The sequence below is a fragment of the Protopterus annectens genome, chromosome 2.part1, assembly GCF_019279795.1.
Source record: "Protopterus annectens isolate FY-2018-M chromosome 2.part1, PAN1.0, whole genome shotgun sequence".
In the NCBI taxonomy this organism is placed as follows: domain Eukaryota; kingdom Metazoa; phylum Chordata; order Ceratodontiformes; family Protopteridae; genus Protopterus; species Protopterus annectens.
In genome coordinates, this window is record NC_056729.1 from 686,544,082 (window position 1) to 686,569,646 (window position 25,565).

At 40.0% G+C, this 25,565-nt stretch overlaps 1 protein-coding gene across 1 annotated transcript in view; it reads right to left on the reverse strand.

The window, feature by feature from the left end:
• Positions 1-25,565, reverse strand: part of DCHS2 (dachsous cadherin-related 2) — a 1,158,653-nt gene that overhangs the window by 66,546 nt on the left and 1,066,542 nt on the right. The window contains exon 19 of the mRNA XM_044062423.1: positions 1,853-1,997. Within this exon, the coding sequence (XP_043918358.1) occupies positions 1,853-1,997 (145 nt within the window). The remainder of the gene's footprint in view (positions 1-1,852; positions 1,998-25,565) is intronic.

Consider the following 25,565-nt stretch of genomic DNA (forward strand, 5'->3'; position numbering starts at 1 on the left):
TTGTTTAGGAAAGATGCTGGTAGAAATACCTTCCTTCAGGTCTAAGCGTATACTAACATCCAAAAAATCCATTTCAAACCTGGAGCTTTTGTATTCAAACCATAAAAAATCAGTAGTCTCTGTCAGATAGTAAACAAAACTATTTAACTGCTCTCTATCACCTCTCCAAATGATAAAAAATATTGTCAACAAAACAATTGTATAAAGTAATACATTTGCTCCATTGATTCATTGAGTCTCTCATCCATTCTCTCTCTCCCACTGTGCTAGGACCAAAACCTCTCTTTTTCCATCTTAACTTGCTAGTCAAAGCTAATTAGAATAATGAAACACATTGGATGATGAAGTGCTTGTATAAGCACTTGTATTGGTTAGAGCAAAGCAGCTTGTTTACATGTTTTTGGTCATTGGCTGCTATATGCTTTATATTAGATTGAGATGTGGCTTTTGAATGTGGATCTGAAGAAGGCTTTGATAGCTGAAAGTGCTAATCCTTTGTTTGTTGTTTTTTGTCTTGTTGAGATACAGCTCTGAATAAATCGTTGAGATACGTTTTATGGTGTGGTGCATCGCTCATCTCTTAGTTATTGTTGCGATTTTGCTGAGCAAGCTTAAACGGAACATTCTTCTGCTTTTTTGTACCTCACTAAAAGAATCACAGGCCTAAAGCAGATGCCCTATGCTGACCATCTAAAAAAACTCCACCTATACTCTGTCGCATATCGTCTACTCAGAGGCGATCTCTGCTTAACATACAAGGCCATGTCAAACCCAGAGCTGTTGGACATGCTACACTTAAATAAATCTCAATCCCTCAGAGACACACGCTCCAGGGATCTAAACCTTGCCATCACAATGAACAAAACATGCTGAAGGGATAGGTTCCTGACCCACAGACTCCCCAGACTCTGGAATAGACTGCCCATACATGTCAAGCAGAGCGCCTCTTTGGCCCTCTTCAAAAGGAACCTTGATGATTGGATGGGAGATAGGAAATTCACCCTGGGGATCACGTCAGTCACCCTGCTAGGCAGGGGTCCAGGGAAGTAAATACTGTGTGAAGAAATAGCCAGGGAATTGTTATGGCTAGGCTTGTATAGGCCCTAGGACCGATAGCCTAGTACCAGCCTATGAACCTATGAACCAACATACAAATTATTAAAAGTGCCTTTGAAGAAGTGTCGAAAGAAACTATAATAGGCACCTCAATCCATACTTTGTAGTAATGTTTATTTACCTGCAGTAAAATGTTATCTTCCATTCTATTTGTTAAAAAAAAACATTTTTTTCTTGTGCAGAACAGTATATGTTTTTTTCTCAGAGGATTGGGTGGGGAAATGTCCTGATCACACCACTTTTCAAATGTAACTGTCATCATATATAACAGTGAATAAACAAATTGAAAGCTAACTGCTATTATGATTTGTCCATTTTTATTTATTTTTACGAGGTAAGCCCAGTGGTCATACATGTGCCTTTTTAAAGGGTGACCTGGGAGTATGACTTATCCAAAGTAACTCAGTTTGCAAGTAGAAATAGAGAGAATCAAACCTAAGACTAGATAATGATGCCTGTTAATAGCTCATAGCCTTAACCCTCTGTCCCAAACTACATCCCAGAAAGCCACACACCATCTCTTCCCATTTAGCTAAAACGTAACCCACAATGCTCACAAGTAACCAGTTCCCTAGTACATGATAGGATAACAGTTACTGTATTTCCATTATAGGGCATAAAAGATCCATTATACTGTTAAAAAGGCTGATTTTTATGTAAGACACCATTCTTCATTATATTACATATTCACAGTTCAGTAATGTGCACTTAAAAGTTTAGCTGTGCAACAGCATACCATTTGAAGAATCAATATAAAATCCACGAAGAGAGGAAGAAGGAAGAATTCTGTATGATACCCTTCCATTCATTTCTGAATCCTCATCTGTGGCGGATACAGTCAAAATCTGGGAATGCACAGGTGTGTGTTCTGATATAGACACCTACAATGAAGACAGACAAAAAAGGCATACATTTAACATCACGGTAAATTTGTATCAGGTGAAATGTGTTAAAATAAAAATTGTACATAATTCAGATTATTGATGTCTAATATGCTGATCACTATGGATATTCTGTTTACATTTATAGCAATTGCATTTCTTTTTTTGGAGGGGGATGTTCATAATGCCTCTGGAAGTACTTGTATTATTATGAATACATCAAATAAGCTGTAAGCTCCAAACTCAAGAAATCATACCATACTCTTATGTAGCTATATATATCATTCCCTGTTTTATGAAACAGCTGTTATGTTGTCGAGATATGATTTTATTTGTTATAATTTCGACAGACTAATATCTGACAATAATCCACCCAGAATGGCAAAGGTTCTCTATATCTGAGGTCTACAAGGGCCATATAGTTAAGCTGATCAAGTAATTATTCCCTTTTTTCTGATATTAAAGGACTTAGTAAGACATTTGATTAAGGATTAAACTACTTGGAGTGGTATACAATGAACAACCACCAGTTATTCTCCTTTTGTATGGAACATTAGCTAGCAGTAACCCAAAGATGCCTGCTGAAACTGTAAACTCTGTATTGTAAAAATATGCCACATGCAGAAGTGACTTAACTTTCTACCAGTACAGCTGTCTTGAACCAACCCAGTGTTCTATGTAAGGTCAATGTTCACAGGATACTGCGTCCTTCCCAACACTCTGTGCAGTGACACAAGTCTCTTCCATAACATGGGCCACAAATATTACAAGTAAAATCAAACCACTATGGCAAGAGACAGTTTTCATATGTTCCAAGGAAATGTTTGTATTGGGGTATCAGTTATGCAAACTGTTATTGTATGCTTGCTAAATAATTTATGAAAACATGTTAATCAAGGTACTGCAATGGCCTTGATAGCACTGCACTATACAGAAGGTAAGTTCATAGTAAAAGTTCTGTTAAAACATTACAGCATATAATGGATCCAGTTCCATTAAGTCTGGGACAGCATAAAAGATTGCTTCTGGCATCCTACCCTGCTACTGTGGAACTAATGTACATCCCCACCCACTGCCATGGCATCATCCCATTGATAAGGGTACACCCAAAACAAATCCCTGCATCGTATTCAGCACATTGGGCATCATACTGCAGTTGGTCATTTGGTGATAATTGCTCTAAACCAGTAACCAAAATGTAAAAAAATGGCATTCCTACTCTGCCAGGAGCAGGTAATGAGATTTCATTCCCAGCATGGCATAATCCCTGACAAGGCCTCAGGGGGACCTGCACAGTTTGCTCAAAGCTGTCTGATGCCACAGTTTCACCTGTAGGCCAGATCACATGCAGCAGGCAGTAAGCCTACCTGCAGTGCCAAAGCTGCCATAAATGTGAAGCTGCATGGCAAAGAGGCTGGCCTACACAACAGTGCCACCTGTATGACAGACAGGTAAGTATGCATGACAGTTAGCATGGCTGTCATACATGCATTCACACTACAGACTGAGAAGACTACTAACCACCACGGAATAAATTTACTGCTAAATATTTTACCTGTGAAAGTCATCCCCACTAAATTTCAAGGGTGTCTTGCACACAACCTTACCAATTATTTTGCATGGTCTTTGGTTCCCCTCATGGCTCCCCAAAAGTACCAAAAAAAGTTCCACCTACATATGTACTAACTGCAATACTAAGTTATACTTACAGGTGGAGCTATTGCTACACTGAAATTACCCATAGACTTCTATGGACTACCCTACTCACTGGAGATCTACATTGGTATTCTTAGATTCATAGGTTCATAGGTAGGTACTAGGCTATCTGCCCAAAGGCATTTATAAGCCTAGCCGGAATGTGATGGCTTTCGCCGCCCCCTTAGATTAGTTCCCTGTGCCTCTGTCCAACAGAGCCACTGAAGTGATCCCTGGGGTAAACTTTCTGTTTCCCATCCACTCGTCGAGGTTTCTCTTAAAGAGGGTTAGTGAGGAGCTCTGCCTATTGTATATTGGAATCTTGTTCCAGAGCATGGGAAGTCTCTGGGACAGGAATCTATCCCTCCAGCACGTCTTATTTATTGTTGTGGTGAGGTTTAGATCCCTGGAGTGTGTGGCTCGAGGGGATATGGTTTTCTTTAGGTGGAGCATGTCCATCATTTCTGGGTTGGACATGGCCTTGTATGTCAGGCAGATATCACCTTTGAGTAGGTGGTATGCAACCGAGTACAGCTGGAGTTTCTTCAGTCAAGTTGCATAGGGCATCTGCTTGAGGCCAGTGATCTTCTTGGTTAGGTACTTCTGTGGTCTTTCCAGTTGTTGCAGGTGTCTTGTAAGGTACATCCCAAATGGGGCATTCTACTCTATGATAGTCTGATGAGTGATGCGTAGAGGGTCCAATGACCTCTTTCGATCTGGATGCAAACCCTTTTGTGATTAGGTGGGCCACATAGAAGGATTTTCTAGCCACTTTGGCAATGTGATTATCAAAGGAGAGGTTACTATCTACTTGGGTCCCAAGATCCCTTATTACGTCTTCTGTATTTAGGGGGCTACCACCTATGTGATAGTTTGTGGGTACTTTGTTTTTTCCAAAGGGGATGACTATGCACTTTTTGGCATTTAGCTTGAGGCCATGGTTTTGACACCAGGTATCTGTCTCAGTGAGACCCTTTTGGAGGATGTCTGTGTCAGTCGGAGAGTCAATTATAGCCCCTAGTTTGCAGTCATCTGCAAACTTGGTCAGCCACAGTCTGCCTGTGCTTGCCTGTACCTCTGAAAAGTATATGCCAAACAGGAGGAGTCCTAGGACTGAGCCCTGGGGAATGCCACTTGTAACCGGTTTAGAGTCAGTTGTCAACCCATCTCATGACATAGGGGTTTAAGTTCAGGCTGGTGAGCTTGTCTATAATACCTGAGTGGGGAATGGTGTCAAAGGCTTTTGCGAGGTCTAGGTAGGCTATGTGGACCACCTTTTCCTCATCTATAGCCTTGGTAACTGTCTCAAAGAAGTCCACCAGGTTTAGGAGGCATGATCTGCCCTTAACAAAGCCGAACTGGGTAGGGTCCAGTGTTTGGAGGTTCCCAGTGTCTCTGTTAATGAGATCCATGATGATGTGCTCCATAGCTTTGCAGACCAAGCTAGTCAAACTTATAGGGAGATAGTTCCTGGGGTTCATTGTGTCCCAGCTTTGTGAAGCGGAATAACCATTGCTGTGCACCACTCTGTGGGCACATAACCTGTGGAGATGCTGAGTTTAAACAGTGTGTTTAGGTGAGGAGTTAGTTTATCTTTGAGCTTGTGTAGGATGCAGCCTAGGACACCCTCCAGTCCCATTGATGCTATGTTTTTGATTTGGAGAGGGCTGTTTTAACCTGAGTGTCTGATTTCAGGGGCACTACATTCTTCTGGTATAGTTATGGGCCCTTTTGGGGGTGAGAGGGGGGTGAAGTTTGCAAATAACCTGTCTGCCAGGATGTTGGCTATATCAGTCAGTTCTGTGTATTTTGTGCCCTTCTGCACTAACTCCAAGCAGATATGAGAATTGCCACTTAGATTCTTGACATAGCTAAAGAATGCCTTGTGGTTATCTTTGGACTCCATGGCAATTTTTCTTTCGAAGCTAGCCTTGGATGATTTTATGAGGGAACATAGTTTCTTGCTGATACTGATCAGGGATGTCTTCCCTTCTTGGGATTTTATTATTTTCTGTACTAGTTTCCTCCTTCTATTGTGTACCTTGTTTATGGCAGGGGTCCACCAGACTGGTTTCCTTTTCTTGGAGGAGTGAGTCTTGGTTTTGTTTGGGATAGCGTGATCCATGCATTCTTGTAGGTACCCATAGAGTGCATTAGTAAAAGATTTTGCAGCTTTGGCAGCGTTATCCTTTAGTATGGGGCTTTGAAACTTCCCATCTCGGTCTTAAGTAACGTTTGCTTTTGAAAAGTTTTTCACAGTGGTTTCTTTGTCCGGGGGTGGTGGCAGAATGTGGATATCCAGAGTGATTAGTTTATGGTCAGATCTAACCAACAAGGGGTTGATGTCCGGTGTGGAACACCAGTCGCCCATGTTGGTGATGACCAGGTCTAACATGTTGTCACCTCTGGTGGGGGTGTTGACCAGTTGATCCAGGGTGTTTGAGTTTATAAATTCTAGGAAATGTTGGGCAAGGGAGTTTGTACTTGTGTAGTTCTCCCAGTTAATGTTTGGGTAATTGAAATCACCCAATATCAGGGTGTTAGGTAGGACCTTTATGTTTCCCAGTGTTTCCAGGAATGCGGAGTGGGGGTCCTGGGACATGATGGGTGATCTGTAGCAAGCTATAATTTGAATAGCAGTTTTGCCTGTTGTTAGTTGCGCGTGGATGATCTCTGAAGCATCATGCTGTTCCACTAACCTGGAGGTGTGGGTATCCTTGATGAATATGGATACTCCCCCGCCTTAGTAGCATTACCCTCAGTTTTTTGTTACTTGTGCTATTTACGGCACTGAGTTTGTCTTTTGAACCTTGCCTAAAAAAGGCACTATGGGGTGGCAAGAGCCTTGGCCAGTATTCGAAAGCCTAAGGGTGACAGGTGAAAGCCATCTCTAGCGAAGCAGTGTGGCTTGTCAAGCATGTCATCCCAGGCTTACAGACACTGTATCCCCTTTGAATGACACCAGAAGCTTAGCCAATTGTTGAAATTGATAATTTTTTCTCTATACCGTGGTATCATTCTTGGTGAGGGCAGGATGCTACTCAGGGTCAGGGTCATACCAGCCTGGGCTACGTGATCAGAGAGCTCCTCCATGTCTCTTTTCATGTAGTCCAGGGAGGTACGGCTCACGTCATTTACACCAACATGGACAATGACAGAGTCATATTTGTGCTTGTTCTGGAGTGACCTGAGTGCTTGTGTTATGTGGTGGATTCTGGCATCTGACAGGCAGCTAACAGTAACCTTCTCCTTGTTGAGCCTAGTGAGTGGGATGTCAGTGTGCCTGACTATAGACCAGGCATCTGTCTCAGTGAGGCCCTTTTGTAGGATGCCCACATCGTTAGGAGTTTCGATTATGGCTCCTAGTTTGCAGTCATCTGTGAAATTCATTAGCCAAAGACCTTTTGTGTTAGCCTGTACTTCAGAGAAGTAGATACCAAACAGAAGAGGACCCAGGACTGAACCCTATGGTACTCCACTTGTCACTGGTCTGAAGTCGGATTTGGAGTCTGCTACTTTCACAGTGTGGGTTCTGTCAGTGAGCCAGTTGCCAACCCATCTTCTGACATAGGTATTTATACCTAGTTTAGTGAGTTTATCTATAATTCCAGAGTGGGGGATGGTATCAAAAGCCTTGGCAAGATCTAGATAGGCTGTGTGAACCAGCTTACCCTTGTCTACGGCTTTGGTGACTGCTTCAAAGAAGTCTATCAGGTTTAGGAGACATGCTTTGCTTTTTACAAACCTGAACTGGGTGGGGTCCAGAGTTTGGATATTACCAATGTCTTTGTTTATAAGTTCCATGATGATATGTTCCATTGCCTTGCAGACCAGGCTCGTCAGGCTAATGGGGCGGTAGTTCCCAGGGTCAGTGGTGGCTCCCCCCTTGTGGAGTGGGATAACCATCATGGTACACCATTCAGCAGGCACAAAGCCTGAGGTGAGGCTATGACTGAACATGGCACTTAGGTGGGGTGCCAGTTTGTTCTGTAGTTCATGTAGAATGCAGCCTGGGATGTTGTCTTTTCCCATGGATGCTGTGTTCTTGGCTTCGGAGAGTGTGGTTTTTACCTGTGCAGCCGTGATTACAGGAACTTTGCATTCTTCCGGTATAGAGATGGGCCCTTTAGGGGGTGAGAGGGGGGTAAAGTTAGCACTGAACCTATCTGCCAGGATGTTGGCAATATCAGTTGGGTCTGTATATTTAATGCCATTGTGCTGTAAATCAGAGCAGATGTGAGTGTTGCCATTGAGATTCTTGACATAGCTATAGAATGCTTTGTGGTTGTCTTTAGAATCAGTGGTGATTTTGTTTACGTAACTAGCTTTGGAGGATTTCAGCAGGGATCACAGCTTCTTACTGAGGCTGACCAGGGAGCTCCTCCACTCATGGAATTTTACTTTCTTTTGCAACAGTTTCTTCCTTCTGTTGTACAGTTTCTTTATGGCAGGGGACCACCAGATTGGCTTCCTTTTTTTGGAGGATAGCTTCTTGGTTCTGTTTGGGATAGCACAATCCATGCACTCATGTAAAGTGCAATTGTGTAGGATTCAGTAGTCATAACTGTATTGTCCATCTGCATGGGTGTCATGAAGTTCACCATTTCTGTCTTAAGAAGCATGAAGATGGCTTTGGAGAATTTTTTTACCATGGTTTCCTTAATGGGGGGTGGGGGCAGGATGTGGCTATCTAGGGTAATTAGCTTATGGTCATATCGGACCAATGAGGCATTGACTTCAGGTGTGGAACACCGGTCACTCATATTGGTAATGACTAGATCTAGGATATTGTTGCCCCTGGTGGAGGTGTGGATAAGTTGATCCAGGGCATTGGAGTTTATGAATTCCAGAAAACGTTGAGCGAACTACATGAGTAGTTTTCCCAGTTAATGGTGGAGTAGTTGAAATTGCCCATTATTAGGGTGTTTGGTTGAACCCTAATATTTTCCAGTACATCAAGAAAAGAGGAGTGGGAATCCTGGGGCATGGTGGGTGATCTGTTGCAAGCTACAATTTAGATTGCAGTTTTGCCTAGAGTTAGTTGCACTTGGATAACCTCTGCTGCATTATGCTGAGCAACTAGCCTGGAGGTGTGGATATCCTTAATGAATATGGACACACCTCTGCCTTTGGTGTTCCGGTCCAGGTTACATGGCCGAAAAGTGTGGTATGAGTTATAGCCTGGTAGTTCAGGGGTGCTCTCTGGAGCCTTGAACCAGATCTCAGTCACTGCACAGATATCGATGTTCTCCATTTTAAGGGGTGCCTCGAGTGAGTGCATTTTGAGATTTAGACTTCTAGCATTGAGTAGCACCACCCTCAGTTTTTGCTTGCCTGCTTCTGTTATGGTGGTGAATTTGCCATTTGAACCTTTCCTAAAAAAGGCACTATAGGGGCGGCAAGAACCTTAGCCAGTATCCGGAATCCCAGGGGTGACAGGTGCAGGTCATCTCTGGCAAAGCATCATAGTCTGTCGACCATGTCATTACAGGCAGACAAATACTGGATCCCTTTAGAATGGCACCAGAAGTTTAGCCAATTGGTGAAGTCAATCATTTTGTCCTTGTACTGCGGCATCATTCTGGGTGATGGCAGAATGCTACTCAGGGCTAGGGTCATACCTGCCAGGGCTACAAGATTGGAGAGCTCTTCCATGTCTCTTTTCATGTAGTTCAGGGAGGTACGTCTCAGGTCGTTCACACCAACATGGACAATGACAGAGTCATATTTGTACTTGTTGTGGAGTGACCTGAGTGCGTGGGTTATGTGGCAGATCCTGGCACCCGACAGGCAGCTGACAGTAACCTTCTCCTTGTTTAGCCTGTGAGTGGGACATCAGTGTGCCTGACTATAGAGTCACCTATGACTAGTGTGTTGGATACGTTGTTTTGCCTTATTGGCTGTGGTTGAGTGGCACACTGAGTCTGTGGGCTATGTGTCATTTGAGTTGTGTTTGGGGTGGAGGTTGCTTGCATTTCTGCTTTTGAGGTCTCTGTTGCTTGAGCAGATTATTACTGACAGCCTCCACGAATGTTTTTGTGTTTCTATGTGTGGATTTTGGCGGTGTAGATTTAGTGAGACTATGTGATGAGTGTGGTGCGATGCAAGTGTTTACCTTCTCCTCTTGACTGTCAAGTTCAGTCTTGATTGGAGAGAGCTTTACCTCCAGTTTGGCTAGATAGGTGCATCTCTCACAGGTTGTAGTGTTGGGTGGTAGGAGGAGAGGGTTGTCTGTGTACATGAGGCAATTTCTACATTGCCCCAAGATGCCCAGATTCATCAGATAGACAGGAGAGAACACTGGGAGCTGACCCTTGGACATGCCTGAATAAAAAACTATTTTCCTCTCCATAAGTGAGGAAAGTGAGTACAAGAGCTGTTTATCTCTAAGCAAGTGAGGAAAGTAAGTACGAAAACTGTTTTCCTCTAGGTAATGAGGAAGGTTGAGTGCTGTAGTAATTAGTAGGTTATTTAGTGCTTACAAGTTCTGAACAAGTGCTGATCACGAATAAGTAAATTCCAGTGCTAAAACTAAGAATCTGTATCTGGACTAAACTAGTTACAGGAAAGGAGGGAAACAAGTGCAAATGCACGCTTTTAAATCAGAAAGTTGAGAGAGATGGAAAAACTGCCCAAACGGCCAATAACTACAATTTCTGGGCCAGAACCACTCCTTATGTGGTAGATAGGTTATCTAGTGCTTACCACTCCCACTGATAAACTAGAAGGCTTCCCTCCAACACAGAAAGGTTGGGGGGGCTCAGAAGCCTACATACAGTCCTGGATACAGCAAATCTGAATCTGGACTACACTAGTTAAAGGAAAGATAAATATATATATACTTATTTTTTGTTTTATTTATATATATATATATATATATATATATATATATATATATATATATATATATATATATATATATACATATATGCAGAAAAGCAGCTAAAACAGCAGTAAAAACAATTCAAATGCAGTGCAAGCTAGCACACTTGAGTATGTAGCAGTGTTAGACCAAACAATTTAAAAAATGCAATTAAATTAAAAATGACTAAAAACAAGTGCAGAAGGAGTCTATTAGGTAGAATGAAGTAAAGAGATGGGACTGGGGGGAGTGTCCCAGATTTTTATTTTTTATTTATTTATTTTACATTTGTTGACCGGGCTAGTCTAACTGGATATATGTCCTTTTTCAGTAGAGGCCCGGGGAGAAAAGCTCCAATGCAATATTACATGGTTATACAGCAATAAACACTACATGATTAGAATTAATAAACAAGGTTATTTATTATGTACAACTATGATAGGAGCAAACAGAGAGAAATACAAAAGTCTAAAAGTCTAAAACAAAGAAATAATAATTTTTTTTTTTTTTTTTTTTTGTGGTCATACTGTGCATAAGAGATACATTTCTTTACATAGATATAATGTAAAGGAAAGTTGTAAGGGTAAAGGGTGAGAAAAGAGACAAAGTAAGGGGAAGGTTAATCTGGGTTGGTACAGGGGCAAAGCCATTGACTCTTGAGATGTATAATCAGTTGTCTTTTAAAAAGTGAGAGTGTAGACAAGGATGTGATATCAGAGGGTAGTTTGTTCCACCTTTTTCCAACAGAGTTGGAAAAGAGGCAATCCCCAGCTGAGTTATTAAGTTTGGGGGTATGAACCAGTAGTTTGTTAGAGGAGCGTAGCTGTTTCATGTTATTGTAAGGTGTTACAAGGTTAGAGAGTATTGGTATTTTACTTGGTTGGTAAAGGACTCTGTGAGCTATTAGGAGCTGTTGAAGTATTAATTTGTTAGGAAATTCTAGCCAGCCTAGTTGTCTTAGGTTCAGGCAATGGTGAGTACAAAACTGGGATCCTGTAGCAAATCTAGCAATATTGTAGTAAGATGTAGCAAGTTTCTTAAGGCTGCTTTTGGAGAGATTAGTATAGATGGGGGAGGCATATAGAAGAGTTGAGATAAGGTGAGATCTAGCTAAGATGGTTCTTGTTTCATGTGTAAGGAAGGGTTTGATTCTGTAAAGGGAACCAATTTTTTTGTTAACTACTTTTATTGTGTTGTTGATCTGTGAGTCAAAGCTTAGATTATTGTCAATTATTATTCCTAGTAATTTTGTAGTTGAGTCAGGAGAAATGAGAGTGCAATCAGTTGATGTGAGAGAGAAATTAAGTGGTGTACATTTATGGGAAGGTGAGAACAGTAACAGTTTGGTTTTCTTGGGGTTGAGGAGAAGGCAACGATCAGAGAACCATTTTTCAATTGTAGAAAAGGCTTTTTGTGTAAGGGACTGAAGTTCAGTTTGAGAAGTGGCAGTGCAGATAATAGTAGAATCATCTGCATATTGTATGCAGGTGGTGTTAGGGATCAAATCTACAGTGGGGACAGACATCTGCAAAAGCCTCCAAATTTAAACAACAACACAGGAATAAGGAGGGTGGGTATGGGAAAACCAACACCTTCAGCAGATATCTGAACAACTATACAGTGAAGCAAAAATAACAGTGCACAACTCTGAAGTCGTAGTTGTCGTATTTCACCCACATGACAAATGTGCAGCCTATATGACTGGTTCATACATATAATGAATGCATCGAACTATGGAAACATTCATATGCAGCTAGAAGAAGGGTCACGTGTTAAACCCGAAGAACACCAGGATTATTTGCAAGGGTTTGGAACATATTATAGCTGAACTACTACTGTTTTATATCTCTGGATACACACCAGTTTTGCTTCATAAAATACGGACTATACCAGCTCATACTAGTTCAGTGCTTTGAAAGGGTAACCAAGGCCATAAATAAGAGAAATACAGTTCATGTTACCTATCTGAACTTTGCCATGGCCGTTGATACTATCCTTCATTTTGAGCTCTGCACTGACACACACACACACACACACACACACACACACACACACACACACACACACACACACACAAAGTTTCCTGCATATGTAACTGGCTATCTGACAAAATCAGTTTGTTAAGGTTAGGAGTATTTGCTTTAGACACAAAACTATCGCCATTGGTGTACCACAGGTCTCTGTCTGGAACCCCTTCCTCTTTGATTTATTACCTTTCTGACATAAAAGATTATATTAAGGAACTATGGTTAACCAAGCTTGCTGATGATTGCAATGTGGATTAGTTATCAAATCCCATTGTAATACTTAAATTCTCCAGTAGTAGCTGGGCCAAACAAATGTTTGGTGTGCTAATCATGGGCTTACTCTCTGCTCCAGGAAATACACTTAGTTTCCTTTGATAAATCTAGCATTATGACCACATACCACATAGATAACATTCTACTTCAATCTGGCACAGTCATTAAGGGCTTGCACTTCACCTCAATGCTTCTGTCATGAACAGAAAATCTTTCTACCTTGCAAAACTTATCATTCTTATCATCTCCTCAAGGTACAAAGAAAATGTAATCCCATTTTATTTCTCCCTTATTAAGATCCCTTATTAAGATCATCACTGAATATGATGCTTCCTTGCCACATATATCATTAAACACCTAAGTCAACTCAAGAGATCTCAATGTGTCCTCAGCAATAAAGATCTCAGGTTTCAGTACTCTTAGCTATTACGATATTCTAAAACTCACAGTCCCCTGCTTAGCTTCACAAAGGCTCCTGAAGGGTTATCTTTGCTTAGCCTTCCATAATACAAACAACTCAGCACTCTTGAGACCTCAACTAAATAAAATCAGTGGTAAAGCAAACACTCATTATAAAGACCTAAACTCATACTGTCACATGAACAACACAAGATCGCAAGATAAGAACTTAAGCCAGCATTCCCCATTTCTGGAAAGGCTATCTGAGTGATATGGTTGAGCTTCCTGATGGTCTCCTTTGGCCTTAAGCTTAGGAATAAACTATGTACCTATAAACCTATAAACATAGCTACACACAACTCTGCCAATGGCCACAAATTAAAGGTTGTATATCCATAGCTGATAGTGAGGCTATATCTCAGCAATGGTCTGTGTAGTGTGTGTAGGTATGGTAAGTGCCTGGTTACCTTACATCTGGATATGCCAACAGCCATGTACTGTACAGTCTATAGTGCTGGACCATGGGGAGGTTGTTACCTTTATCAGCAAAGTATTCATAGAAGCTAAAGTTGTCCATTAAGACCTGAGGAGCAGGAGGAGCTGCCTCTCCTTATACCCCATGTCACCACAAAGGTGTTGCTTGTCATCACACAAGCCATAAAGCACATTCATGCTCTCTACAATGCTGTAGGTAGCTACTGACAAGGTATACATCAGAGGCAGCGTAAATGACAAAAGTGGCTGACTTATAACAAGCCCAAGCATGCCTTACATTCATAGGAAGGCAGACCTGCACCCCTTTTATTGGGGTCTCAAACTGTACCGCCATATGCATCCATAATGTTGATGTTGTAGGGGAACACTCCCATGGTAATGTTGTAGATGGTGCTCTTGTGTCATCAGTCTGTGCCATGTTCATGTTGCCATCATTGTCAGCCACAGGATGTGCCATTATCTAGTATGTGCTGTCCCTTTGTGTTGCTAACTCTATCAGTACAACCTGTGAAATGTAATGATTTGTTGCTTGTGAGTTAGTGAAGTAAAACTCTTTCAGGTACTGAAATATTATGCCAAAGTGATGGCTTAATAGCCTTAATAGCTTCATATAAGTAATCTTCACAAGCCTTTTCAAATGTTAAAATGAAGGGGTGCATGGGTGGATTAAAACAACTCTTCTTCTGAACACCCTTCTACCACAATCTAAAGAAAAACAGACAAGTAAAATACATAAATTTAATTTTCTAGCAAACAATCTAAGTTCTTTTAGGGTATTGACATCTATAGAGTAAGATGGAACAAAAGTAAAATCTTTGGAAAATATAGAAAAATGTAAAGGAGTCAAAACTATAGTGATATAAATAAAATTGTTATATCCATAACAATCATTCAAAATGCCATCATAACTAGTTTGAATTGAAACATCAATGTTTTCTTCTTTCCTTGATGTTGGGGCCATTGATTCCATTGAACTTGGCAAAATGTGGCATTCAGTTGTTCCATGTGATGATCTCCAGTTGATGGTAAGTCTCTAATGCCCCTCTTTGTAAGACCTCTGTATCAGTCTTTCCAATCTACATAAGAAAGGAGGACTGGAAGGCATACCACCTTCCCTAACAGAGAGATTGTGGTCAAAACCAGAATTCCCATTTAAGTCAGACTCTGACAAAGTTACAGTGTTTCTAGACAAAGATAGCTTGTTATGAAAGGGTAGGTATGCCACGTTTTTTTCTGATATCAAGCAAGGTTTATACTGTTTTTTTACTTTTCTTAGGAAGCATATTGGAACACTGTTTATCATTACAAGAAAAAGTAACCCCATAATTTTTTTTGATCAAACCAATTTAGACAAACAAGTAAACAAAAGCAAAATAAGTACATAAACAAATGAATTAATTAAATACACAAATAAGAATTACTACTGATAATTCAGTGTTACACTGAATTTTGTCTGTAAATGTTCTTATGCAAAATTGTGCCCTTGATTCAGATAATGACACAAATTTTGTATCACTGTTTTCTGAAATGCATCTGGAATGCAAGGAGCAGCCCAACCCAGTAGGTGCTAGCCATACACTGTATGACTCTAAGGAAGCACATACCCAGTATGTTTATGCATACTACTTATGTGAACCTGTAGCCCAGCAGTACTAAGCTAATAGGGTTTGTTGGCATGCTGTTGTATATTATTTGATGTCCAAACATGTGTGTGTGTGTGTGTGTGTGTGTGTGTGTGTGTGTGTGTGTGTCGACAGGGTTACCATTTTGCCAGCATTATGAGTGATACCACTTACACTAACCATTCTAGTGAGCAGAGCTGGCATGTGTATGAGGACCTGTAATGGCAACATCCACACCTGCTTCAGCTGTGGGATGCAGAGGTTAGGGAGAGGGTTCCAGATGTGTATTGTAACCATTTTTCTTCTATTATTGTATTATCTGTTATAACTGTTTACTAAGGTATGCATGCTTTCATTTACAGCAGCCAATGTGCATGCATGAGTTGAACATGAAACGGCACTGGAAGAAGAAGCAACTCTGCAGGCAGCAATCTGCATATGCCTTGTGTAGTACCCCAGAGTGTAACAGCCACATGTGTGTATGTGTGTATTAATGTGTGCTCTTTTTTCATCCTTCTGAAAGCCCAGGTGTGGTGCAGTTACTGGAGCAGCAGTCGTCCCCTCAATGTAAACCGGTTCGTGCATTTGGCGATGAGTCACCAGAGGTCAGCAGGTTTGCTTCTCACTAAGGAGATGAAGGTCACTCTGATCAAGATGACCTGGAGGGATAATTAGTGGACTCTGTGGCTGTTTCTCAGTAGGAGGGTGGAATACAAAGAGTCTACCATCATCCTCTTGAATCAGTTGAGAAGGCTGGCGTTATCTAAGATGCAGGAACACCTGGGTACCTGCTGCAGCTTGCCACATCTTTTACAGGCATGCCTTGCCAAGTCTTATGACTGGCAGCCCCAACATCGTGCCACTGGAGGAACAGCTTGCCCAAGACATCAGTCATGGAATTGACTGTTGGCTGGCTGTTGCCCACTGGGCTGTTTTAACATCTTGCTATGGCTGCTGCTCTCCTATTCCTATCCATGTGTTCCCCTCCTTATTGTGTCATTTTCTACACCTTGTTCATTATCCACCCTTCTCCAGCACCAGTTGTCCACCGTCTACGAGTCTGTGCCCATCCACTCTCACCCCCACCCTTTTATGAGTATACTGCTCATATCTGCCTCTGCCTGAATGTTATGTTTGTCTGACTGTACCCAGTGTCTTTCCTTTTCCCAAATCCCTTTCCTCAACCATTCCTGTCTATGTACCTCACCAATCATTCTTATTCATGTATTGAAACTGAGGGTTTAAGACTTTAAATGTAATATGAAAGATTTAGGCTTTGCTCATATTATTATCACTATAACCAGTAGATGGTGTCATACTCTGAGTTTTTTGGTGGACCTTCTCTAATAATATGATCACTTCCTAGTCCACTTTGGTCTTGAGCTCCCTTAGTTAGATGCCCCAATCCAGGAACTGAAACTTATTCACTATAACAGATATATCACCCTGGAGCTTTTTTCATCTACCTTCTCTCGGTTCCTTTTGGAGGATCGTGCAAGGTCACTGAATGCTTTGGTTAATGACTATAGCAGCTCCCTATCATGACTCTAGGTTGTCTTGCCCAAAGTCATGCTTATCAAGTTTCTATGAGGAGATGTGAACCTTGCATTGACTATGATCTCAGCCTCTTCATAAGAAAGATCATAAGCAAGAATATCAGTAGTGGCATGTGGGTCTGTAGACTGACAGGTTTCAAATGGAGGAACATTATGGCACATACTTTGGTGAAATCGCTCATAAAAAGGTAGCCTATTTATCTAGGGAGCTCTGTGGCATCACATCACCCAGCTGCATTCCTCAGTGTGGCTGAATAGTTGTGCAGACCAGGCTGCTTGACCACAAAGAAAGGTTAGTCTAGTTTAAAATACAAATCAGTTGTCTTTTTTTTTTTCAGCAAGGTCCAGCCGATCTGCTCTTCCTTCCATGGACCCTATGGGTATTGCTTTGGTGCCACCTTGAGATCCTACTACATCTTAAAATGGGTTCATTAGTTCTGATTATGATGAGTTCAATGCTATGGTTTCAACTAGATTAGTTGTAACTTGTCTATATGTCACTGGTCCATTGATTTATTGTTGGGCACATCCCTGTGACTTGAGATTTTTCTGTCAGCCTTGAAAGAGCTGTGGGTGTCACTATTGTCAAGAAACTAAGGTTATATACTAGTATATTAGGTAATTACAATCTTATCTCTAGCCTTCCTTTTTAGTCAAGGTTATTAAAAAGGGTGTTTTAAGCAACTTCATTCCCATCTCATAGAAAATGGACCCACAGACCCCTTGAAGTTTGAGTTTTACATTCACTGCTTACTGAAACTGACCTGACACAGGTAGCAAATGATCTCCTGATGGCAAGTGGCCAGATTTATTATTCAGTTTTTGTCCCCCTGATTCTGTAATGGCATTTTGATGTATTATTCAATCATTATAGTGTGGTCTTTCCTCTATGGTTTATATGTTATTAACAATTATTTTTCCTTAATTTTATATGCAATGTTATGTCTATTTATTATTTATTTTTGTCTGAATGTTATTGTAAATGGAATTTTGTAAAAACATCTAAATAAAGTTGAATGCGATGTTGAAATTATATGACTATTTATGCCTTGGCAGTACTTCCACTTGGGCGGCACAGTAATGTAGTGGTTAGTGTTACTGCCTCACAGCAAGAGGTTCTTCAGTTCGATTCTCGTCTGGGGTGCCTTCTGTGCGAAGTCTGCATTCCCTCTCTGTGTTCACGTGGGCTTCACCGGGTGCTTTAGTTTCCTCCCACATTCCAAAGATATGCAGTAGGTGGATTGGACACTCTAAATTGTGAGTGTGTGCATGTGAATGTGTGTGGTGCACCCCCCAAGGAGAGTTGGGCCTTGGGCTAGCAACCTGAGCCCATAAAAAATGTAACTGCTACAGAAACAATGAACACTGAAAGGTGCTAGATGTACCACATGGTGCATAAATGGGAATGACAGAGAGTACTCCCACTAAGACCACACCTCCTTTATCCAGGAAAGTCAATCCCAGAGTAAGTTTGTGGATATTCATCCAGTTATCTAGGTTACATTTAAAGGAACATAGTAAATAATATTGCTTAATATGCATGCAAAGTTTAATCCAGAGGTTTGGGAGGCACTGGGTTATAAACCTGTTCATCCACCATGTTTTATTTATCTATTGGTGAAGATCTGGGCCCTGGTTCTAGTATTGGTGTAGCTGCTGAACATGCAGAGATACAGGAGGTCCACGGCAAACGGGTCTCTGATGGTATAGTAAACAAGCCAAAGATCAACTCTAAAATATATAACACACTGAATAAAGGGATAGAACTGCCAGTCTCACTTAGGAACTCAGGTATTTTAGGTCTGTGATCTTTTTGGTTATTAACCTTTGGGGTCTTTCTTATTGTTTGATATGTTTAGGGAGATTTATTCCAAAGGGGGTACTCTACTAAATACTTTGACTGATCAATGCTGAGCATAAGAGAGATGTTGATGATATTCCTTTGGCAACTAGCTGTGCTAAATAAAATTCTTCCCTGACAACCATTGTCACATGATGGGCAAAAGAAGGGAAATTATCATTTCATGTTTCTAGGTCCATGAATACATTTTCAGTTTCTGTAGTGTATTGTCTATACAGAATTATGAGGGGAAAGGCTGCTCTATAAAAATGAGAGACTGCATTTTTAGCATTTTAGTTTAAGCCCATTCTTAGTATACAAAGAGTGTACTAGGAAGAGTTCATTCTGGAGAGGTTTGGGTGTCAGAGTGTGACTTAGTAACAATCCAGTTTGCAGTTATCTGCATATTTTGGCAGAGGTGTTTTCTGCCTGGAGTAAATCCTGAAAAGCATAGGTTCCATCACTGAGCCCTGAGGCACACCATTGGTCACCTTCTTAGTTTTAGATGAGACACCTGCAACTCATACTGTGTGGGTTTTGTCTTTCGGCAAGTTTGCTATCCATGTTACCACATATGCGTTGATTGTCAAAGCATTTACCTTCTCTATGATGCCAGCATGAGGAAAGGTGTTGAAGGCCTTGGCCAGGTCAAGATACACCAAGTGCACTGCATGCCCACTGTCTACAGCATCCATAGCCCTTTTGAAGACGTTTACAAGGATCAGGAGACAAAACCTGTCTTTCACAAAGCCAAACTGTCGTGGGCCAAGTCTAATAAGATTCTCAATATTGTAGTTTATGAAGTTACTTATAGCACATTCCATGGCTTTGCAGATGAATATTCTAAGGCTGATAGGTTTGTAATTACTTGGATCAGTTGTAAGGACTCCATTATGGAGGGCCATTACTACTGTAGTGTGTCACTCATAAGGCATAAAACCAGAAGTTAAACTTAGGTTAAACAGCTTAAGGAGTGGTTCCGTAAGGGCATTTTTTAACAGTATTAATTAAGAAAGCAGGTATATTATCAGGTCCCATGGAGAAAATATTTTTGGTCTTGGGTAGAACGTCTACTAAATGATCTTTGGAAATAATGGGAAAATCAGGTTGATCAGGACACTATGCAGTAGTAATGTGGGTGAATTTACCATAAATTTGTTTGCAAGTACATTGGCACTGTATATTACGTCAGAATAAGGGCCATCATTGTAAGTTCAGAGCAATGTAGTTTTTTATTATTATTCTAAAACAGATGAAGAAAGATTTATAATTATCTCTGCCTTAAGAAAGTCAAGCTAAGTTCATGAACTTCTTCAATGGATGTATTAGTGTTTTTCAGTTTTTTTAATGCTTTTGATATCCTCCTTCAGAAGAAGGATTTTGGATCTGTCATATAATTTAAAGAGTTTTCAGAATATATTTATAGTGACAGACCACAAAGGTGATCGATTGACTCATTGATTGATTTTTTATTTTTTTTTTTTTAGCTGGCTTATTTTTGAATGTCCCATGATAAATGGTTCTGGTAGGGACTATTAGCTGTATGCATTTTTCAAAATGAGAGTAGCATTCTTTAGTGAAGCTTGCTATTGGTGTCAGGACTGTTGCAGTCATAAGAGAATTTTGATATGTTCTCATAAAGTAAGCTGAGACTGGCACATTTGTATTTCTTGAATTCCATCGGGTTTGCCGTAGTGGCTTTTTGGAGTTTAAAGGAGAATGTCACAAATTTGTGGTCAGATTTTGTGGAGGAAGGAGCAACCAGCAGAATAGTACAAGAGGCAGCCATACTTGCAAGAATCAGATCAAGGATACTGTGTCTTCTAAAAGACTTGTTTACCAGCTGCTCGGGGGGGTATTCATTAAGTCTGGAAATTTTGGGTATACATTCAAATATTAAATCTATTATAGAAAGAGAGTTTATTACCAAAAGTAAGTCTTACACAACAAAACAAATGGCACTTATGGGTGTTTCAGGTGCAGGCAGTGCAGATTTATTTTGCATTTAGAACAGTTGGTGCTGACTGGCTGTATACATGTAGTACACCTAATATTATTTACCATCTGCAGTGTCAGGCTTGTGAAACTTTTTCTATAAGGAGGACTAGTAAAAAAGTAAAATAACATATTTCTGAGCACGTAAGTGCATCTAAGATATTAAAAATGCCCTAGATAAACATAGTTTACATTGTACAACCTTCAGGAGGTTCACTTTTTTGTATTAGAGAGAGAATGGACACTTGCACTTGGGGAGGAGGCATTGCTGCTGTGTTAGATGCACACAAACTCATTTGGCAGTTTAGACTTAATTCCTTCTCCCCACCTGGATTAAATGAGAATGTTAAAACTAAGACTGTTACAATATTAAGTTGCATGATTTGTGGTTTTGAGTCATGTGATGATTGCAGTGTTTCTTTTTTATCTTGTGATTTGTTTTCAGTGTTGTAGTCAGATGAAGTCTCTTAATACATTTTGATGGACAAAAGCACTTACTTGACTTGGATTTCATGCAATTTGTATTCCATTAAACAGTGTAGTCCCACTGTGTCATTTTTTTTCATTGTCTGCCCAATTTCTAGTTTTCAGAAATAATCAAGGAACACTGGACCTATTAAATGCGTTCTTAGTGTCACACAATATGATAAAAGAGGCTGTGGAAATCAAACCCAGGTCTATAGGATATAAGTCATCATCAGCTCAAATTACTTCCAAGAATCTTATAGAGATCTAATTAGAAACATTCCAGTACATCTCAAAATAACAAACGGAAACAGGAAAATAATGTTAGTACTGTTTTATTCATGCAAGCATTTTAGTAAACGTGTTAAACTTCAGTAGCCTTCTGAGAGACAGTGCTGGTAAAAGAAAGGAAATTGTTACACTGCTGATACATTCTGGTGCCAGCAACATATTGTCTGACAGCGTAATGATGACACTTGGCTGCCTATAGCTAAGAGACTCTGTATTTACAAAAAGATCATAAGAGAAGCTTTGGCTCTTTGACTTTCCCCGAGTTTCCTAACACCACTTAACTAACTTGCAAAAATAAAATAAAATGAAATGTACACCCCCTTTATGTTTGTTAAACTCCCATACATGCTCCTTTCATAATTTTTTGTACACCATTTTATTAATGCATTTTATTTGTATTTATCTAGAAATAGAGTAAAATTCTGATTATTATTATGTGCATTTAGTTGCAACCACACATCTTCACTAGCTTACCTGTCATAATTTTTATGACCAATAAATATCTTATGAGTACAACTTTTTCTAACAATTTATTAATAATCAGTGGCAATATTAGTTGATTAGATTAAGTAGAAGTAAAGAATTTTTATAAAGGTCTGGAAGAGCCTCTGTAAAAGAAAGAAAATGACTGAAACAGAAAACTACAGGTTCTACACCATTATCACAATTTATCTCTGAACAGAAAATTGGGTATTGTGTTTGTGTCCTGGTCCTTGTAGAAATCATTCCATTAAAAATAAAGAACAATGCACCCACTAAAAAGATACTGAGTGAGTATCCTCTCTATCAATTCCTCCCATTACTCTGTGTTACAGTACAGGCTCAGTTAAACACTACAGACTCACTTTGTCTATCTGAAGTGAATCAGTAATACATGATGTGTACAGTGATTGTATTCAGCTATGCAATAATGCCTAGTCAGGAATGCAAGCTAAGGCTGGATTTTTACCCAAATGGCAATATTTAATCTTAAGAATGAAGCCTTTAAGATTTATTATCAGATCAGGAGAGAGTACATCAAAACCATAACACCCACCTTCCCTACAATTATCATTGCAATTAGACCATTTTTAATCACATTATTTCTTCTTTATTTTTGGCCTGAGCTGTATGAGTGTTGAGCATGCATGAATGCAAACTAAGTAATCATACAGCTCAAACATCCACTTAAGCTATCGTGATTTCTCAACACAGGACAGAACTTAACAGTAAGCATTATCTCCAAGCTTTTACACTTCTATTCTGGCTTTCAGTTAACACTGCCATGTTTTGAAGTTATTTGCATCTGTTGGAATATATCTGCAATAGTGTGTCTGGAGCATTTCTCCCCTGGCCTCTGCTGAAAATTGGTTAGTTCCAAGTCGGATTTTCCCGGTTAACAAATGTAAAATAAATAATTCAGCATCAGAAGCTATCCTTGAATATACATATTGGATAATCTTGTACCTGAAAACAGGAAACTGTAAGTGTGTGTGTGTGTGTGTGTGTGTGTGTGTGTGTGTGTGTGTGTGTGTGTGTGTGTGTGTGTGTGTGTGTGTCTGTGTGTCTGTGTGTGTGTATGTGTGTGCATTCATCTGGACAGATCTAAAAATAAAGGTCAAAATCAGACACGGATTTTCAATATTACTCAACGAACTTAGGAACTAGCTAAATTAACATGTTTTACTTTAGCATGCATTTTCTGAAGGATATATCAAGTTTGAAACTCGAGTGACTGAATCTCATTGGTTTGTCAGTAATCTACAAATTTCACAAGGAAGAAAACAAAATCTGAGGCAAAAATCTGGACAGTCAGCAAGTTTTTGGACAGCTGAGAGGTATGCTTTTGTGTGTGTTGTGTGTGTGTGTGTGTGTGTGTGTGTGTGTGTGTGTGTGTGTGTGTGTGTGTGTGTGTGTGTGTGTGTGTGTGTGTGTGTGTTTTTTGTTTATTTGTTGGTGTATGTGGGTGAATGCACTTGTTAATGGGGCCACACTGAGTTAGACTTTGAAAGCAAACTATAGTATACAATATGTATTTCAAACGTTGAAATATTTTGCTAGGATTTTCAGAAATGTATTTTTTATGTTTACTTAACACTTATAGAAGTTTATATTTTATTGTGTATGTTTGCTATGATTATCATACAACTTGAAGTATCTGGGAGGGGTAGCTGAGGAGAAGTAAAGTCTGAATGAAGAGATTAAAGCTGGAATAACAGGTACTGTGGTCACAGGAATTGGTGTTAGGGGTAGTATGTGACACAAGAATGCCAAAGAATGCAAAAAATATGGGGTGCAAAACAGTGGTGCAACCAGTACTACTGTATGGTCCTGAAACCTGAACAGTAAAGGCAAAACAGTTGAGGAAGCTAGAGATGAAAGAGTTGAAGTGCCTGAGATGTGTGATAGTACGCACCCAGTGGGACAGACAAAGAAATAACAACATTAGAACAGAAGCCCAAGTAGCTCCAATTGCAGAGAAGCCCAAAGGGAACAGATTACAGTGGTTTAGGCACATGTGAAGGAAAGCAGAAGACAATCTAGTGAAGAAGATTTGGGAGATTCAGGAAGAAGTCAGGAAGAAGCAAAGACATCCAGCTAAAAGACTGCATTAAGAGATGACCTGGGATAATTATTCATGACTGTTAAAAAAAAGAGGACAGTGGCACTGAATCGAGAGAGAGGTTGACAATTTAAAATGGAAAATGGGGGGAGGGTTGATGATGGTCGCCAGTTACAGTGAATACACTTCAGAATACACAATCCATGTATGTCATCAAAGAGACGCTAGCTGGAATGGATATGCAGATCACATTTTCAGGGATGTTGCTACGATAAGCAGTTGACTGCTAATCAGACATGTATTAAGTGTCAAAGAGCACCAGCATACCAACCAAAAAACTTCATAAGAAAACACAGGTGCGACAATAGCGAATGAAGCAAGGAAAGCACAGTCAAATCAATGTGCGCTCAAGCATACAATGTACTGCCACAGAGCTGTATCTCATCAAGGCTGGTCTTATGCACAGGCCAGCTTGGCAGACACCTAGGGTGCTACTCATCTAGGGGTGTTTTTCTACATTTATTTACTTATTTTTAAAGCAATAAAACACAGGGTCTCTGCTCTAAAAGTTGTCTTACTTTTATACAAGGAAGAAATTTCCTGTATTTAAAGCTTAATGGTCAAAGCTGACAAAATGGCAGTCCTCAAAAAAACAAAAAACAAAAACAAAAAAAAAACATAAAAAAGAAAAACTCTCATTTCCCGTACTTATGTATACTTAAGCCCTTACTTTCATATCGAATACCCTAAAAGTATATCCAGGATCTTAAGCTCTATGCATCCTCTAATAACTCCTTTCTTTTCTTCTTGCTCCCTTAAAGCCTCCTATTGTCTCTTTATTCTCTCACATCATACTTCCTGTTTCTAACACCCCTCCTTTTCACTTTACCTCTTCTCTTCTGCATACCCATGTTACTACTCAATATTTCTAGTAAGCCAGTAAATTTCATCTTACATTTTCATTTTACTTTTTCCCTCTCCACAAACCAGACTTTATTGTTCAGCCTATCATCTCCTCCCAAATACTCTGTTTCACCTCGAGCAGCTGTGCTTTATGTATCTTCAGCTCTCAGCTTCTGGTATTATACCACCTTACTAACTATCACTGTGCAGTTATTCCAAATACCATGTCATCTACTTGAAGCCTCTCCATATATACACACACTACCCTTTCTAATATGACAATTGCCCCAAACGTATTCAATGACCTGCCTATCCAAACCTTGAAATACAAAAAAAGTTAACTCCGCTATTCAATATGACATAACATGGAATAAATTCAAAACCATCATAACAAGACTGTTTTCTAAAATTGCACAATGTGATGACATTAACCCTAACCCAGGCCCACTATCTCCATCCATTTCACCCTCATTAACTCCAGTGTCGAGTACTGTATCTACTAAATAAGTACATTTGGCCCATTAACATCCATAGAATCCTAAATAAAGTTTCTGATCTGCATGTGTGTCTCTCTGGCATTAATCACCAGTTATCACTATTGTT